At 51.5% G+C, this 18,114-nt stretch overlaps 1 protein-coding gene across 2 annotated transcripts in view; it reads right to left on the bottom strand.

The window, feature by feature from the left end:
- The window catches only part of LOC102449199 (IgGFc-binding protein-like), a 106,070-nt gene that overhangs the window by 11,472 nt on the left and 76,484 nt on the right, over nucleotides 1–18,114 (bottom strand). For both annotated transcript variants that reach the window (XM_075907483.1, XM_075907484.1), the window contains exons 31-41: nucleotides 16,425–17,002; nucleotides 15,426–15,996; nucleotides 14,496–15,091; nucleotides 10,921–11,494; nucleotides 10,501–10,694; nucleotides 9,904–10,045; nucleotides 7,773–8,101; nucleotides 6,684–7,266; nucleotides 5,509–5,837; nucleotides 3,025–3,598; nucleotides 295–893 (exon numbers count right to left, since the gene is read on the bottom strand). In XM_075907483.1, the coding sequence (XP_075763598.1) occupies nucleotides 295–893; nucleotides 3,025–3,598; nucleotides 5,509–5,837; nucleotides 6,684–7,266; nucleotides 7,773–8,101; nucleotides 9,904–10,045; nucleotides 10,501–10,694; nucleotides 10,921–11,494; nucleotides 14,496–15,091; nucleotides 15,426–15,996; nucleotides 16,425–17,002 (5,069 nt within the window). The remainder of the gene's footprint in view (nucleotides 1–294; nucleotides 894–3,024; nucleotides 3,599–5,508; nucleotides 5,838–6,683; nucleotides 7,267–7,772; nucleotides 8,102–9,903; nucleotides 10,046–10,500; nucleotides 10,695–10,920; nucleotides 11,495–14,495; nucleotides 15,092–15,425; nucleotides 15,997–16,424; nucleotides 17,003–18,114) is intronic.

Below are 18,114 nucleotides of genomic sequence, written 5' to 3'. Positions count from 1 at the left end.
ACTTCCCCCAGGTAGGAGCAGAATGGAGGGGCTCTAGTTCTTAACACTGTAAGCCAGTAGGTCCCACAGCTATGACGGAACACAGGGTTCCTGGCTCCCAGAGCCCCTGCTCCAATTATTAGACCCAACACCTCTTACAGGCCAGTGGTGGAACCCAGGAGTCCTAGTTCCCAGCCCCCCTGCTCTAAACACTAAACTCCTGAGCCCTTCCGAGAGAGAAGAAAAGAACAAAAAGCCCAGGCAAGCGATCACTGAGATACCTTCCTGTATTCCCCCGTGATCCTGTGTCCCTACCTGGATCTTGCGAGGATGCTCCTGGCTCAGGCTGATGGTCACGTTGTAAACCTCTAAGGTCACAGTTTTGGTGAAGGACACGGCCTTGCTGCCCCGGTTGTTATTCTCCACTTTGACGTTGAATGGGGTGAGCGTGGGGTCCTGGGAGCAAAGAGCCGCGAACTGGTAGATGCAGGTGCCCATGAAGTCGTACTTCTTCCCATCAAAGGTGGTGTAGTGGGGATCTCCAGTACCTATGCAGGTGGAGTAGCTGATTGGCTGGCAGCCCCGGACCCCGTTGACCACGGCGCATCTCTCACTGGCCTTGCAGCTGGTCTCCTGGCAAAGCACCATGCCCAGGCTGGGGTCACACCTGCACCGAGAGCGGCAGTTCTCATCGGCCCAGAACTCCTCGCTGGGTTGGTAGTAGCGGCCGTTGTAGTCGCAGCCACAGCTCCCCACGGGGACGCACTGCCCGGCGCTGAGGACGTAACCGGCGTTACACTGGCAGGTCTCCACGCAGGGCTCCCGGCAAGAGGTGTTGGCAGTTCGGTCGGAGCAGCTGGCTGGGCAGGCGTCCCCACAGGCCTCGTAGTGGCTGTTCTCAGGGCAGGGCAGGGCTGGGACAGAATTGGGAGGGGGAGTTTTAAAAAGACAGGAAACAAATGAAAAAAACGCCCTAGACACATAAAAATGTAGCCGTGTTAGTCTGGTGTAGCTGAGAAAAAATACAGGACTAAACCATCTTGTTAGTCTTTAAAGTGCTACATAGTCCTGTATTTTGCCCTAGACACATAAGTGCAGGATGTAGGGGTCGAGGTGCTGCAGCACCCCCTGACTTGCAGCCGTTTCCACTATACACAGTGTTTACAGTTTGGTTCAATGGCTCTCAGCCCCCCCACTAGAGAAATTGTTCCAGGCCCCTGGCCTAGACAGTGAGAGCTACAGACAATTCTCATGTGCAACCAGCACCTCAGGCATGAGGCACCCTGCACAAAACAGTCCGCAGGAAAAGGGGGCCGGGATTCATTTCTGCATTCGGGAACCACAAGGCCAAATCTCAGGGGCCATGAGCCGATCTCTGCTAGCATCTACGGGGAGCACTCAGGGTGAGTCAGGGCTGACCAGTGTGGAGCCAGCGGTCAGTGTTCTGCATGCAGAGGAGCAGGGTATTCCCCTCTTGAGTCAGTGCTGGCTCCAACGCCCCAGAGTTGTATTAGAATTCTAGGGCTAGCAGAGCCTTCAGGAGCCACCAAGTTCAGCCCCCTGCTCTAGGCAGGACCAACCCAACTCAATCATCCCAGCCAGGGCTTTGTCAAACCAGGACTTAAAAACTTCTAGGGATGGAGATTCCGCCCCCTCCCTAGGGAACCCATCCCAGCACTTCTCCACCCTCCTAGGGACATAGTTTTTCCTATAACCTAGAACTTCCGCACTGTAACTTCAGACCATTGCTCCTTGTTCTGCCATCCGTCACTACTGAGAACAGCCTCTCTCCATCCTCTTTGGAACCTCCTTTCAGGTAGTTGAAGGCTCCTACCAAATCCCCTCTCACTCTTCTCTTCTGCAGACTAAACAAACCAAAATCCCTCAGCCTCTCCTTGTAGGCCACGTGCTCCTGCCCCATAATCATTTTGGTTGCCCTCTGCTGCACCCTCTCCAATGCATCCACATCCTTTCTGTAGTGAGGAGCCCAGAACTGGACACAATACTCCAGATGTGGCCTCACCAGAGCCGAATAAAGGGGAATAATCACTTCCCTAGATCTGCTGGCAATGCTTCTCCTAATGCACTTCACTGTGCCATGGACACAGTACTTCAGAAGTGGTTGGGAAGGCTCAGTAGGGGATCGGTGCTCTCCCCAATGCTCCAAGGGGTACTAAGGGTGTGTCGAGACTACATGGCTCCGTTGACGGAGCTATATAAATTAGTGAATTCGGCATAGGCAAAGAAGCGGGGATTTAAATAATTCCGTTTCACAAGGCAACCAGAGTGGTCAACAAAGGCTTCCCCTGTCGACCGTGGCACGTCTAGACTGTCCCGCTGTGCCGGATCAGCTGATCAGCAGCACAGTGTGGTGGCCATGTTTATTTTAATGAAGTAGGGATTATTTAAATCCCTGCTTCTTTGCCTATGCCTAATACACTAATTTACATGGCTCCATCAATGGAGCCATGTAGTCTAGACACACACTAAGGGTCCTGTACTGCAAGGGGCAGAGGAGGGAGCTTAGGAGACATGCTCACTCCCTCAGAGTCAGTGTTGTTCTCACTGCCCAAAACCCCCAGATATACCCAGTCATGCACCCAGGCCACTCACCATCCCCTCCATCAACCAAGTGCCCAGATAGGTTACAGGAATGGAGCTGGGACTTGATTTATCATTCATAGAGAATACCAAGATTTTGGATTTTCTTCTATTCCGAAAGGGAAGAGAAATGAAATTCCTGCCCCCAACATTGTTGCAGGTCAATCCAAGTGTTTGGTTTGATAAAATCAAAACCTCACTTTCCCATTTTCAAATCAAAGGCTGTTTCAAAATGAGAAATCAAAATGTTCCATTCTCTAGCCTTGCTGACACGTATGGTCTGCAATGACATTTTGTTATAACAGGCAATTTGGTAACCATTTTGAATGTGACGAGAATGGCATTTTCCCTCCAAACTCCAGTGGAATGAAAAACGTTCAGGCTTCTCTACTGACTACACCTGACCACACCATTTCAGAAAAGGCACCCCGCTGCCAGACTCACCACAGCCAGACGGTGTCCTCCAGTCATCGAGGGTAATTCCGTAGGCTGTGCATGTTGCTGCGTAGGCCTCCAGTGCCTGGCACAAGATTCTTGTAGCGCCCTTGTTCAGACACCCGTCGGCGACACAGCTATTAAAGAACTCACTGGGGTTCACTCTGGAGTGACAGTCTCTGAAGGGCCCTCCCGCTGCTTGGCTGATCAACCTGCAGCGACTGTCGCTCCTGTACAGCTCCTTTGTGCTCTCATCACACGTCAGGCAGTTCTCTTGGCAGGAATCCCAGCACAACGCATCCTGGTCTTGGACTTTCCAACCGGCTGCCCAGGCCACAGTGGAGGAGACCCTGGTGCCATTGGGTGACGTCAGGTCATCGTCAGGGTTCTGGTTGAAGTTCCCACACAGGCCACATGTGGCCCCATAATAGCTGCTGGGGACGGTGATCACCAGATGCCAGTCCCAGTTATATGCCACTTGGAGGCCAAAGTCTGTCTGCAGGATGGCGCGGAGGCCACTCTGGTACATGCGGATTTTGCCATCTGCCAGTGTCACCGGGAGACTGGTGATCATGCCATTCAGCTAGAGACAATGACAGGTTATTGCTCTTTCATCCTCACTTGTTCTTATTGCAGATGTCACCTGACCACTCATTCCAATGGTACCTCATTGTCATTCAAACCAGTGACACATACATTAAGGGTCCAAATCCTTCATCTCGTTCTGCCCATTCCTTACCGGAAAGAACCAGGGAAATCAATCTGAGTTGGCCTAACTGCATTAAATACAGGTTTGACAAACACCCATCAACGAAGTTTTGGCTACACTTCAGCTTGCACGGACTAGGATGATTTCTTGAGGTGCCCTCTGGCCCTACGTAGACTTCTGCATGCAGTATGTCCCTATCTACACAATCTTCCTACAGTATCTGTCCGTCTGCAGAATTCTCTATATCTATCTATCCATCCATGCTACCTAGCTAATGGCCACTCATCTGTAGAATATAACCATCCATCCATTCAACCATTCTCTCACTCATTTCTCTGTTCACATTATCTAGCTATATGATTTACCCTCCCACAGTATCTATGGTTTATTCACAGAATCTCCATACAAACATTTAAATATCTAGGTCTCTAAGGGTATGTCTACTGTGGGAGAAAAATCAATTAACTCCAATTGTGTCTAAGGGGGGACTGTGCAAAAATCAAAACTCTCTAAAAGAAAACTGCTGTAAGGGTTAAAAGTTTTCCAGACCTCTCTCCCTGTATCAGAGTGAAATCAAATTAACTCTAATCAAGACCCTTACAATGCCTATCTCAAGTTCATGAATACTCCTAGTCTGTCACAATTTGACATGTAAACCCTTTTGTGACAGGGCAGAGGCGCCCCGCACTCTGATCCCCCTGGAAGTTGCCTTCGCGGCGACCCAGGGGTCGGAGCGAGAGGCCCTGGCACCAGCCGCACCACGAGCGGCGGTGTGTGGGCAGGAGTCGGAGGTGCCAGGGACAAATGGGCCGGCCCCAGCGTGGGGCCACTTGCCACACCGGAGATCAATCTTCTGGTGTTTGATTTAGCAGGTCTAGTTAAGACCAGCTAAATCAATGCTGAAGTTGGCTCTGGTCAGCACCAGCATTCCTCACACTTGTGAGTAGTAAAGAAAGCTGATGGGAGTGTTTGCTCCTCTCAGCCTTCCAATGTGATTACAATGCCAAACTTGGCTTAAGGTAAACTGACTTCAGCCATGCAGTTGCGTATCCTAAGCTGACCTTCTGGGTCTAGAAAAGACCTGAGAAAAGACTGCATTTTCTCTTTGAGCTCTATGCAAACTTCTGACTGGCCATTCTGACACATGCACCATAACTAAGTGTAGAATTCAGCTCTCTACTGAGACCCTTGATCTCTGTTACCTATTCCCACTGATTTCAATAGGGTCTTGATTTCACCTCTAGTAACTTTCTATCAACACTCCTTTCATTCTCTGTCCCTTCTATGGGCTGAAGACCCTTCTCCCATGCTTCTTCTAACACCTGAAAAACTGCACCACCTTATTCTAGGTTAGAAATGTCAACTGAAAACATCTATTTCCCATTTCCATGTGTCTTTCTTTCTCTCATCTCCTGATTATAGGATGCTATTTGTGCAGGATAGACACTCTGCCATATCACTATATAGGGCATGTCTAGGCTACATGGAAGATGGATGCTGCCATGGTCAATTTTCCAGGGTTCAATTTAGCAGGTGTAGTATAGAGCTGCTAAATCAAACTCAAAGGGCTCCCCCATTGGAACTGGTATTCCTACTCTTCACGAGCAGAAGGAAAGTTGACTGGAGTGTTTGTGCCTATCAACAGGGATTTAAGATATATAGACTCCAGCTACATAATTTACATACCTGGACTTGCCCTATCTTACTTTGACCTCTCCATACAATGTAGACCAGGCCTATGTGTTACAAGTCAAAATGGTGCAATCCTGAAATCAGAGACTCACCCGGACTTTGCCAACTTCCCTCTTGTAGATGGAGATGTTGTACCCATAGACATAGATGTTGGTCACTCGCAGAATGGAGATGGCTTGGCTGCCCCTGTTATCATTCTTCTCATCAACAGCAAAGGGTTCCAGGGCTGGGTCATGGCCACAGTACTTGGCGACGGTGTAGGTGCAAGAGCCCTGGAAGTCAAACTTCAGGCCATCAAAGGTCTGATAGTGTGGGTCCCCCCAGCTCCAGCAAGTTCCCAAATAGTCAGGAACACATGTTGCGTGGCCATCCTTAGTCTTGCAAGTCTCCTTGGTCCCGCATTTCAGGGCTTCGCAGTTTTCTGAAAGGAGAAAGTCCATTCACATCAACAGAGTGGGGGACCCAAGTCAAGTGTCTAGACTGGGGGTGCAAAATCCATCATGGGTGCAGCATTCATGTAGAACCAACTGACCCAACCAAGGCATGCTGAGGCCACTCAACAGAAGTTTCTCTGGTCCCATGGTGCCACTCACACACTTAAAGCCGTGCAGATGCTTAAATGCCCTGGCTTCTGATCCAATGTGGCCTCAATAACCCACTGCGGTGGCACTGACATCATTGGCTCATTCCACTGATTTCATTGGGGCTATGTCTACACTACAGAGTTTTGTCGGGAAAATCAGCCATTTTTCCAACAAAATTCGTGGAGGATCCACACCTCAAGCACGTTTTTGCACAAAAACATCAAAAGAATAAGGGGGGAGGGTTGCGCAATTGGTATTCCACTTTCTACGAGGAAGAAGCCTTTTTTGCGAAAGGCGTGTGTGGATGGGGGAAGGGGTGGGGGGGTGCACCCGGCTGGAAGCAGGCTAGCCACAAGGGCACAGGAATGCCCCCAAGCATACCGAGGAGTGCTGCACAGAGCGCACGGGCATGCCTACACATGTGAGACAGCAGCCTCTCCCACAGACAGCACAGTGAGCAACAGCTCCCAGCTCCTCTGCCACCCTTGACGGCATCCCACTGTGGCAAGACACTTCCTTTGCCTGCCTGTCCATGGTATGAGACAGGGGGAAAGGGGGCATCATAGTCCTATGGACACGTTGGTGCTCACTCTAGATAGTCCCATGCTCAGATCACTCTCCATCCCCTCCCTCCATCCCTGTTGCATTTACCCCATTGCCACTTGTTTCAACAGGGTACCAACCTCCCGATTCATTACAGCCGGACGATGTCCTCCAGTCATAGACAGTGGCTCCATGGTCCTTGCATTTATCCGCATAGTCCTCCAGTGCCACACACAGAATGGTCTTTTCCCCTCCATTCTGACACACATCATAGAGGCAGTTGTCAAAGACTTTGTCGGGGCTCTCTCTGGAGTGACACTCTCTGAAGGGTCCCAGTGCTTTACTGATCAGCCCACAGTGACTGTCGTCCCCATACAGATTTCTCTTGCTCTCTTCACACATTGGGCATGTTTCTTGGCAAAAATCCCAGCAAAAGGGGTCCCGGTCTTGGACTTTCCAACTGGGAGCCCAGGCCACAATGGAGGAGGCTGCGGTGCCACTGGATAACAGCATGTCATCCTCAGGGTTCTTGTTGAAGTTCCCACAAAGGCCGCACATGGCATCATAATAGCTGCTGGGGAGGGTGATTGTTAGCTGCCAGTTCTTACTGTATCCCACCTGGAGGCCAACGTCCGTCTGTATGATGGTGCTGAGGCCTTTCTGGTACAGTCTGATTTTACCATCTTTCAGCGTCACTGGGAGACTGGTGCTCACGCCGTTTAGCTAGAGACAGACAGGAGGGCAGGAACATGGGAGGCATTATTCTTCTTTCATCCTCATTCGCTCCTGTTCCCAATGCAGCCTCCCCATTCCTTTTGCCTGTTACTTTATGTCACCCTAACCAGCAGCAAGTAAAATACATCACGTCCTTAATCACTTTTTACTATTCATCACTCAAGAGGGACAACAGAAATCAGTCCAAGGTCCCTGAATAAACACAGTGTTTATCATTATCTGCCGATAGGATCTATCTCCAGAATTCCTTGTATCTCTGCATAGATTCTACCTACCTGAAATATCTATCCCTCTAGCCCAATGTCTTGTTTCTCTCTCTCTGAAGGTTTTCAAACAGACAGATGATACAGATCTGAGGTATTCTTGTACCTGGATTTCCCAGATGACATTCTCAGCTCATGGCATCTATGTTTGGGACTCTGTGTGAGACCGTTCACAAGAGTACTGTGCCCCGTATATTGAAAAGTGTCAGAGCCCTGAGCTGGGAGACTCACCCGGACTTTGCCAACTTCCCTCTTATAGATGGAGATTTTGTGCCCATAGATGTAGATGTTGGTCACTCGCAGAAAGGAGATATCCTGGCTCCCCCGATTGTCGTTCTTCTCCTCAATGGCGAAGGGCTCCAGGGTGGGGTCGCTCCCACAGTATTTGGCCAGGGTGTAGGTGCAGGTGCCCTGGAAGTCAAACTTCAGACCATCAAAAGTTTGGTACTGTGTGGCTCCTGAGCCCAAGCACACGCTCTTGTAGTCAGGAACACACGCTGTGTGGCCATCCTCAGTCAGACATGTCTCTTTAGTTCGGCATTTCAGAGATGTGCAGGCATCTGAGAGATTTGAAAGAGAAACCCCTGGTCATATCAACATGGCAAGGAGCTCAAGTCCAATATCTAAGCTCCTAAGTGCCACAGTAGCATAAATAATACCAATTGATGTATAATAAAACGGTAAGACATCTACCTATGCTATGCCATGAGATCTAGATCATTGTGATTTAAAAGTATCTCAGCCAATCACCACCCTTACTCTACATCTAGAGTTGTTTGCATTTAACAATGTCTTGGGTTGTAATAAGTCAGTGGTATAAGGGACATTGCTTCACAGTTCTTTAAAGATTGATTCACCACCTGTACAACTTAATACAAACTCTCCAGATGCCCAAACAAATCAACACAGGATCCCCAAGCCTGATCCCCCAGATATTCTCCCCTCATTTGTCACCCGCACAATCCAACACAAAATTCTTCAGTCCGGTTGCCCCGCCCTTATGCAAGTTAACACAACCACCAAAACAACACAGCACATGTTAACCCCAAGCACACAGCCCCTCACCAAAGCATATACTCCTCTTTTACCACCCCACAGAATTTCTCAACACAACACAAGCACTTGCTCAACTATGTTTAGATTTACCACCAAACAATAAACATGAGCGGCATAGCTGTGAATACCAACAACAACATGGGAGAGCCAGACTGGCCATGAGCATATTCACCCAGAACCATGCCTGCCATGGCCTGCTGAGTGGATGGTAAGTCCATGTAAGTCAACAGAACATGGCTTGCTACAAGCCATAGTCCTAGTCCAGCTGCTGCTATAGCCCAGAGTTCATTTGTGAATTCCCACTGCCTCCAGTGGGAACAGGATTTCAGTCCACAATGAGGAACTGAAGGGCTGCAGGTGCTGAGAGTCAAATGCTTAGAGCTTTGAGCGCCTTCAGATCCCATGCACTTCAATGGGAGAACAGTTCCTGGATCTCTCCCCATTCTAGCTCCACATCCGTCTACAGACATTTCACGCTGGAGACCGACACTAAGGTTCCAAGTCCCCTATACTCGGGGACACTGAGGAACACTGACCTCCACCGTCGCCTGCTTGTCAGTTCCAAACCACTGGCAGCATCTGTGTGTGCACAGAGGAGACCTTGGCAGTTGGCCAAAACCCTCCCCTGCGACGCTCACCTGTGCTGATATGTTTAGATACTATCTCATGCCAAGGGAGTGCCCGACTTCCCGCCTGAGCGGAGACTTACACCTACATGCACTCTAGCCAGCTGACTGGGCGATTGGTTAGATCTCAGCTAACAAGGCCAGGTGGGTTAGCTCTTGGAGGAATGGCTGCTCGGGGAGCGCTACCCCCCAAAGTCAGTGCTGAGCCCAGTACACCTGGGATCCTGGATATTTCTAGACAGTGCTGGGTCCTGTCATGAGGGCAGGGCGCTAGACTCGATGACCTCTCGAGATCCCTTCCAGTCCTAGTGTTCCATGATTCTATGCCCTCCGTAACCTGCCCAGCCCTTTCATGGGCACTGCATTCATACAGAACCAGCGGAAATCAATGAGGCTACACACAAGTTTACAGCTGCGCATGTGCACCGGTGCCATTGCTCTGATCCCGCAAAGTGCCAAGCACCCCTGATAACATATTTGATGTGGCACTGAAGTCCTTGGCCATAGGTGCTGGAGCTGGGGGAGCTGCCCCGCTGCTGCCTTGAAGGGGATTCCAGCGAATGCCGGGTTTACAGTTTGGTTCCCTAGCTCTCCACATCCCCACTATAAAAACAGTTCCAGAAGTGAGTTATTGGCTGACTCCCAGTGACTCCATCCGGAGAGGGAATTCAGTCCATCACCTTGGCTCATGCAGCCCATGATGCCATCTCTGATCCGGCAGGTTTCTCCGCTGGCGCAGTGGTGGGCTTTGCAGGTCACGTCTTGGGCGGGAAGGCAGGTGCAGCTTTGCTGGCACTCGCTCATCAGGATGGTCTCACTGGGCTGAGGGGACATTTGGAAAAGGGGAAATGATACATTGTAATGGGGAAAAGATTATTTATAACAACAGCTGGCAGTGCGGAACCCAGAGCTGTGTGTGAGCAAGTTGGTTCTGTGATCATATTGTTTGCTCTTAATGTTAAAGAGAAAGGGCGGTCTCATGGGCGCAGCTCTGAGCCAAGGGCCAAGAAAAATGCCCAAGTTCGAACCTCCCACTGGCTCCTGACTCACTGGGCAGCTGTGAGCAAGTCAGTGCCCCTCTCTGTGCCTCAGTTTCCTCACCTGAGACAAAGGGAATTACACGGTGCTTCAGGCAGTGAGTCCTAGCAGAGCGGGATGCCAGGCAGCTTTGGCCCAAGCTCTGATCCGCTGCAACAAACTCTGTTGCTGGCTCAGGTAGGGACTAAGATGTGTATAGAACAAAGATTAGATCCAACCCAGACCACTCAGGGCGGTACCTTGTAATATCTCCCATACTCGAAGCACCCGCAGCTGTCCTGAGGCACACAGCCCTGGCCATCGAAGAGGAAGCCGGCGTCACACTGGCAGCCTTCGGCACAGGTCTCCGGGCAGTTTATATTGTTTCTAGCACAGGCGCTGGAGCAGAGGCTGGCACATACTTCGTAGTAGCTGTTGGCTGGGCAGGTCATGGCTTAAATAGGGAGAGAAACAATTGAGGGCAGGAAAGATCTCACAGCATGAGCCAGGCCCAGAGACATGAGGGAGAGGAGAACAGGCTGGGAGGACGTGTTTTTAAGGTTGGTTCCCATCCAGAAGAATTTCTGAAGAAATCCAGAGATCTGGAATGAGATGCCTTGCAATTATGACACCCACCCCCAACTCACTCCCAGAGTATCCTTCAGCATCCCGGCACTTACGGCAGAAGGAGGTGCTCCTCCAGGGCTGGATGGAGGCCCCAGCCTCCTGGCAGGCCGTCACGTAGCTGTGGATGCTCTGGCACAGGACCGGGGAGTCCCCGTTGGCCAGGCACACGTCATAGAGGCAGTTGTTGAAATACACGCTGGGGCTGACCGTGCCATGGCAGGCGGCGAAGGGGCCGTCAGGGGCCGTGAGCACCCCGCAGTAGTGGCGCTGTTTGAAGACGTCCTTCTTCCTCTCCTCACAAACCGGGCAGCTGTTCCCACTGCATCCGTCCTCGCAGGCCGCCCCTGGGACCGGGACTTTCCAGGCCAACCCGAATGCCGCCACGTTAGGGGCTGGCTTGCCGCCAGGGAGCAGAAACTCGTCGTCCCGGCGCCCGTTGTAGTTCCCGCACAAGCCACACGTCTGTCCCTGGTAGTTCCCTGGAACAGTGACTCTGGCCTGGTAAACCAGGTCATAGCTCACGGTGAGGCCAAAGTCCGTTTGCACCAGCACGTTCCCGCCGTGCTGATATGCTTGGAGCTGCCCCTCGGCCACGACCAAAGGCAGGTTGTGGGAGACCCCATCCACCTGGGAGAGACAGAGTGTTCCCTGTGAGTCACGAGGAGCAGACGCTGTAAGGATTGGGACAAGGACTTTTGAGCGTCTGCTCTGATTGACACTGGTATAAACCTAGAATGACTCCAGACTTACTCCAGTGCCACTGAGATCAGAATCTGGCCCCAGGCCTGCAATAAATCAGAGGCAATAAAAGCCCTAATCACAGTACCACATGATTACTCTGGCCCACATCTCTCTCGGCCCCTCACTTCACTCCTCATACTTTCTCTTCTCCCCTCCGTCCATCTCCTTACCCTGCTCTTTGTCCGTACCTCTTTGGGGGTATGCCTAGACTACACCACTCTGACAAAAGAGAGATGTAGATTAGGCACGTCAAAATTGCTAAATAAGCAAGGATTTAAATATCCTGCGCTTCATTAGCATAACCATAGCCGCTGCTTTTTTTAAAAACTGTTTTTTGGAAAAAACCACAGCAGTCTAGACACAGATCTGTCAAAAAATAACCCCTTTTTCGAAAGATCCTGTAAACCTTATTTTTTGAGGAATACAGGATCTTTCGAAAAAGGGTTTATGTTTTGACAGAGCCACGCCTAGACTGACTTTTTTTCAAAAATATCTGTTTAAAAAAAAAGCGGTGGCCATGTTATGCGAATGAAGCACGGGATATTTAAACCCCTGCTTTATTAGCAATTTCGACGTGCCTAATCTACATCTCTGTCAGCAGAGAGGTGTAGTCTAGACACAGCATGGGAGCCGACCTCACCGCATCTCAGCCCTTCCCTTTGTGCTCGCCTGTACTGTGTGATTTTTGTTAGGTGCTCAGCAATGTTCCCTCCAATCTCTTCCATCCACGTGAGGATTTTTTCCATCCATGTGTGGAATAAATTATTTTATGTGCACTGAGGCATGTTGAATGTGCTCCAGCAGTAGAAACAAACAAAAGCAACCGAACAGAGGGTGCTCTGCTACTCAGCTGGGCAGCATTTTAGTCTCTCCTGAGTGGCTGCACAAGCACTCAGCTTACAAGGCACACTGGTGCTCAGATAATCAGCATCACTGCTCTGACTTGAGTCACTCCCTGCTGACCTGCTCCTCCCCTGCTGTGCTGAGGAGCCCCCCCAGAGTCAAGGGGGGAGTAGAGGGAGGCCTGAGGGAGGATTTCAGAGACAGAGAAGGGTAACAGTTCCGCTGCCAACAGACAGATTTTCAGCGAGAGGATGGTCAGGAGAGTTCAGATTCAAAGTCTATAGCCGGGGGAAAAGGAAGGCAAATCTTTAAGGGAAAACATCTTTTCCTGACATTTGGGACTCAATTCTGGCCTACTTCTCTGCTCTTCCTTCAATACTGCCCACCTCCCTCCTGTTCCTCTCTCTGGAGCATCCTCTTCTCCTCTGGCCACATTTGGCCTGCTTCCTGCCCACCCCTTCACTCACATCTGGGTTTTTCTTCTTGTCCATCTCCCCCTCCCCTAAAATCCTGAGTTAGGAGCCAAGAAGGGAAGCAGAGAAGGTGGAGCTGAGTTGGAGGATGCTCATTGTGCCCAGGAGAAGCCCTCATATAGCAGCCTCCAGGAATACTACTTTCAACCATCTCCTCTTGGCTAGGAGACTGCCCCTTCCTCCAGGGAAGACCTGCCCTCAGTTACTCATGCTTTTGCCTGCTCTTGGCTGGATTACAGCCGTGCAATAGAACTGGACACAAGACTTGTGCGCTTTGAAAATGCCAGCTGGAGCACTCCTGTACAACACATCTCCCCCACAGCACTGGCTGCTGTGAACCTCCCAAACCCGTCCTAAGCTCCCTAGAGAGAACACCAAGTCCAGGTGACATTCTCTGTCCTTGTCTTCAAGGGTGCTCGCTATCCTGAGTCCGGCGTATCTAAAACATCAGTTAAACATCTGGGATGAGACGCCTGTGTACGCAGGGTCTGAAGGAGCTCTCCCTAACATCTGGTGAAGAGCTGGGGGGAGGACTTCGGAAGAGATGGGAGGTTCATGAACACCCCTCAGCAGAGGGGCTGCTTTGCCAGCATGGTCAGTGTTGGCTGGGGGGTGCAGAGGGAGTGAAACCTGGCTATCCTGATGGCGTGAAGAAAGCGGAGCAGAAGGGTACTTGGCTAGCCCTGATTGATGGAGGCGTTTCCCATCAGGAAGAGAGGCAAACAGGGGCATGAACCCCAGAATAATCAGCATGGGACACAGGACTCTGCCTGCTTTTGACCTGTGGCAAGGAGAAAGTCACAGCCCCAGAGCTGGGGGAGTCCTCTCTCCCTGGGGATGAAAGGGGAGAGAGGCAGGGAGCTCCTCCCAGAGAGCGTGGGGAGTGGTGAGACCCTCCCGGGGCCAGTGCCGATGGAGCAGTGAGCCCCTCCTGGGGACAGTGCTGGGGGAGCAGTGAGGCCCTCCCTCCACTACCCCCCCCCGGCCTCCTATGCAGAGAGGAGGAGGTAACACACGTGCAACAGGTGGCATATTGCTCAATGCATTCCTGGAAGATGCTTGTGATAAGCCTTGTGACAGGGTGGCTTGCCCCTGAGGGGATAGAGGCCTGAGACTAACCAAACCTTAGATTGAGTCTGCTCATGTACCACCAGTCACCAGATTGCCTTATAAGAGCAGATGGAGGAGTCCAGAGAGCTGGCCCAGCAGGGAGCTCTCAGGGAAAACAGAGAAGAGTGCAGAGGTTGCTGCAGGCCAGTACACGTCAGCAGGGAAACCTGACACTTGGGCAGTGAGAGGACAGGCGGGAAATGCCTGGGAGTGACCAGAAAAAGAGATAAGTGAAGGGTCTTGAAAATGTAACTTGTGGGTTACATAAATAAGCCAGACTCCCAGAAGGACAGTTATTATGGGCATTTCTAAAAGTTCTTCAAAAGTTCAAGAGGGGAAACTGAGGCAGGCCCCTGCACAGTGGCCATGGGGGGGACAAACCAGTATAGAATAGGAAAGAATTGCTCTGTCCAAAAGGAACACTCGGAATGATCTACATGAGGATGTGGAGAAGGACTTACCATGATGAGCCCTTGTCTGTTCTGCAGCAGGGTGAGTGTGATCCCGTACACCTGGATGGACACCTGCTTGGCCACGGACACGTTCCCGCTGCCCCAGGATTCTTTCTCTATACGGATGGTGAATGGCATCAGGTTGCTGGAGTCAGTGCAGGTCTTGGCCAGGATGTAGGTGCAGGTGCCTTGGAAGTCAAAGGGGACCCCATCGAAAGAGAGGTAGTGGGGATGGCCAGAGGCAGAACAGGTGGCAGATCCAAATGGGTGGCATTTCCGGACACCGTCCACCACCCCGCACTGCTCACCAGTACCACAGGTGAAAGCCTTACACACAACTTCTCCCCAAGCCTGACACATGCACTGCTCCTCGCAAGAGTCGCTTGGGTGAAAGGTTTCCCCGACCTCGTAGTAAAGACCTCTGTGGAGACATCCACACTGGGAAATGGGGACACAGCGGTCGCCACTGAGAACAAAGCCCTCGTCACACACGCAGCCTTCCTTGCACTGGGTCGTGCATTGCACCGGGGCATAGAGGTTGCTGCATGTCAGATCACAGCTGCTGCGGCAGAATTCATAGTGACTGTTCAGGGTACAGGATGCAGCTGTAAGAAGAACAGAGTTAGCTCACCAAGTGCAATAGCAATGAGCACAATGAGCCATTGCAGGACATGCAATGTCATTCAAGCTCTTAATTGTTTTCCTTTGGTTTCATTAATTGAAAAACAGGAAACACCCCTAATAAGATTCTGGGTCTGGAGGTCTGTGGGCCCACCAGCACTGGGCAATGGCATACAGACGACCTATCTGGTCTGGTCAAAGAGCCAAGTGTTGGGAGGGGAAGGCCCATCGATGGCCATCTGAAGCTTTTTGTTTATTTTTTTGTTTTCTGCAAGAGTGACCCCATAGGGGAAGCAGTGCAGAGCAGAGGGTACTCACGGCAGAATTTCGGTGTCCTCCAGGAATACACCACAGCTCCAGCTTCCTGACATGCCTCGGCATAACCAGCAATGGCCTGGCAGACGTTACTCTCCCGCCCACTCAGGAAGCAATAGTCGTACACACAGTCTAGGAAGTATCCATGCGGGTCCATGTTGCGGTGACATCCTCGGAAGGGGCCACCCGTGTCCAGGATGAGCCCACACTGCCCTCTGCTCCCTCGCTGCTGTTCTTCAATAGCTTCTAGATTTGCACATGGAGGTATCGTCACTGCAGAGCATCCAGGGACGTCTCCCACCTTCCAGCTCTGGCCCAAGCTGCCGGGGTTGGGTGCCAGCGTGCCGTCCCTCATCAGCAAGTCGTCATCCCTGTCCCTGTTGAAGTTGCCACACAGACCACACACGGCCCCCGCGTAGGTGACAGGCAGCGTGACCGTGGTGCGTCCTGACCACCCGGTAAAGGTCACACTGAGGCCAAAGTCTGTCTGGATCACAGTGGCCCAGCCCTTTCTATACGCAGTGATTTTCTTATCCCCCAGGTAGAAGGGAAGATTCATCAGGAAACTGTCCACCTGTCAAAGCCAAACATTCAGTACAAGGAACATCTCTCGCCCCTGGTGGAACCAATCACTACAGCACGGTGGTATGGTCCGTAACTCTAATAATAATCCGCCTCTGTTCAACTCTCTCTCCAGGCTGGCCGGCTCCCCTCTCCACGTCTTGCCAGGATCCCAGCCCTTCTGACTGGGCAGGATCCTCTAACCAGACTTGCATTACCCCAACTTTAGCCACTGCAGCTCCCTCCCCTCTGTCCTACTGGAGCCCTGCTCCTCATGTTCCCACATATCCTGGAGTCTGACCCACCTCAACTGAAAGGACAACAGCCTTCTTCACCCTGTATTTCACAGCCCTCCCACACACTGCCTGTACCCTGTGCTCATGACACAGGGGACTGCGTAGAAATGATTCTGAGAGAGTGGAGACAATCTGAGAAACTCACCAGCACTTTCCCAGGGAACTGATCGCTGACCCGGAGGCTGGTCTGATACATCCTGATCTGGAGAGGAGTGGTGTTGTTCTCCTGGAAGTGGACTTCAAAGTCCACCAGCCCCTCTGCCTTCTTGCACAGGGCTGTGAGCTGGTAGCGACAGGTGCCTTGGAAGGTGTATGTCTCTCCATCGAAGGTGGTGTAGTGACGACTGCTTGTCATGGAGCAGGTGGCATAGCTGGAGGGGTAACAGCCCCGCACACCGTGCACTAGCCCACACGTCTCCGAATGTTTGCACACGGCAGCCTGGCATTCGACTTGTCTAGAGTCTGCGTTGCATTTGCACAGTGTGCCACATGCCTCATCCAGCCAGAAGCTCTCATTGGGGGCATAGGGGCGCCCCTCAAACAGGCACCCACAGCCGCTCTTGGGTATGCATTTCCCCTGGCTCAGCACAAAACCATCCTTGCACTGGCAGCTTTCCACACAGGGGTCTTGGCAGCTGCTGGGGGCCAAGTGGTCCACACAGGTGGCTGGGCAGGCTGTTCCACAGAGCTGGTACTGGCTGTTCTCCAGGGGGCATTCCAGGGCTGGGGAGCGAAGGAGCCACAGATTAACATCATGTTGTCTCTAGGCAAAAGCAGTGTTCACACCGACAGAGGGGCTGTATCTCGGGGTGCTCTGAGAACCGTGGAATCCCAGTGGCCTTGGTGGGACCCAAGGGTGCTTGGGACATTGGAGGACAGGGACTGGCATGAATAGCTCAAGATGCGAATGTGAAGAAGGCTTGGAGCTACTTTAAAGCAAAGTGGATGAAAGAATCTGAAGCTTGGCTTCCAAGCAAGGGGAAGAAATTCATAGGAAAGGATTTCAGACCAAGTTGGAGGAGCAAACATCTGAAGCCAGCGATTAAGAGATAGCAGAATGAAGGGGTGTCATTTTGGGAGGGCAAGGAATAAGAGGTCCTCCGGAAAAGGGCTTTATTCCGGAGGATCGCGCCAGTCTAGACGCTTTTTTCCGGCTTTTCCCCAAGCCGGAAAAAAGCGGTGGACATGTTTATTTAAATCCCGCGGGGGATATTAAAATCCCCCGCGGATTTCCCTATTCTGACTTACCTGCTTTGCATGACTTTTCCAGAATTAGGGGCCAGTCTAGATGTAGCCAGAGTGTAGAAAATTGTGTCTGCTGCTGGTGCATATGAATTCTCTCTGGGCTAGATGCACAGAGAGCTGTACCGTGAGAGGAGTAGAACAGGAAGAATTGAGACCTTTCCAAGTTTTGGCCCAAGCAAGGGTATGTCTACACTACCCTCCTAGTTCGAACTAGGAGGGTAATGTATGCATACCGCACTTGCTAATGAAGCCCGGGATTTGAATTTCCCGGGCTTCATTAGCATAAGCGGGGAGCCGCCATTTTTAAATCCCCGCTGCTTCGAACCCCGTGTAGCGCGGCTACACGGGGCTCGAACTAGGTAGTTCGGACTAGGGTGCCTATTCCTCGAACTCACGAGGAGTAACGGTAGTTCGGAATAGGACCCTAGTCCGAACTACCTAGTTCGAGCCCCGTGTAGCCGCGCTACACGGGGTTCGAAGCAGCGGGGATTTAAAAATGGCGGCTCCCCGCTTATGCTAATGAAGCCCGGGAAATTCAAATCCCGGGCTTCATTAGCAAGTGCGGTATGCATACATTACCCCGCTAGTTC

Source organism: Pelodiscus sinensis, chromosome 24 (genome assembly GCF_049634645.1).
Source record: "Pelodiscus sinensis isolate JC-2024 chromosome 24, ASM4963464v1, whole genome shotgun sequence".
NCBI classification, from domain to species: domain Eukaryota; kingdom Metazoa; phylum Chordata; order Testudines; family Trionychidae; genus Pelodiscus; species Pelodiscus sinensis.
Note: the sequence above shows the minus strand (reverse complement) of the source record. Positions and strands in the feature narration are given on the sequence as shown.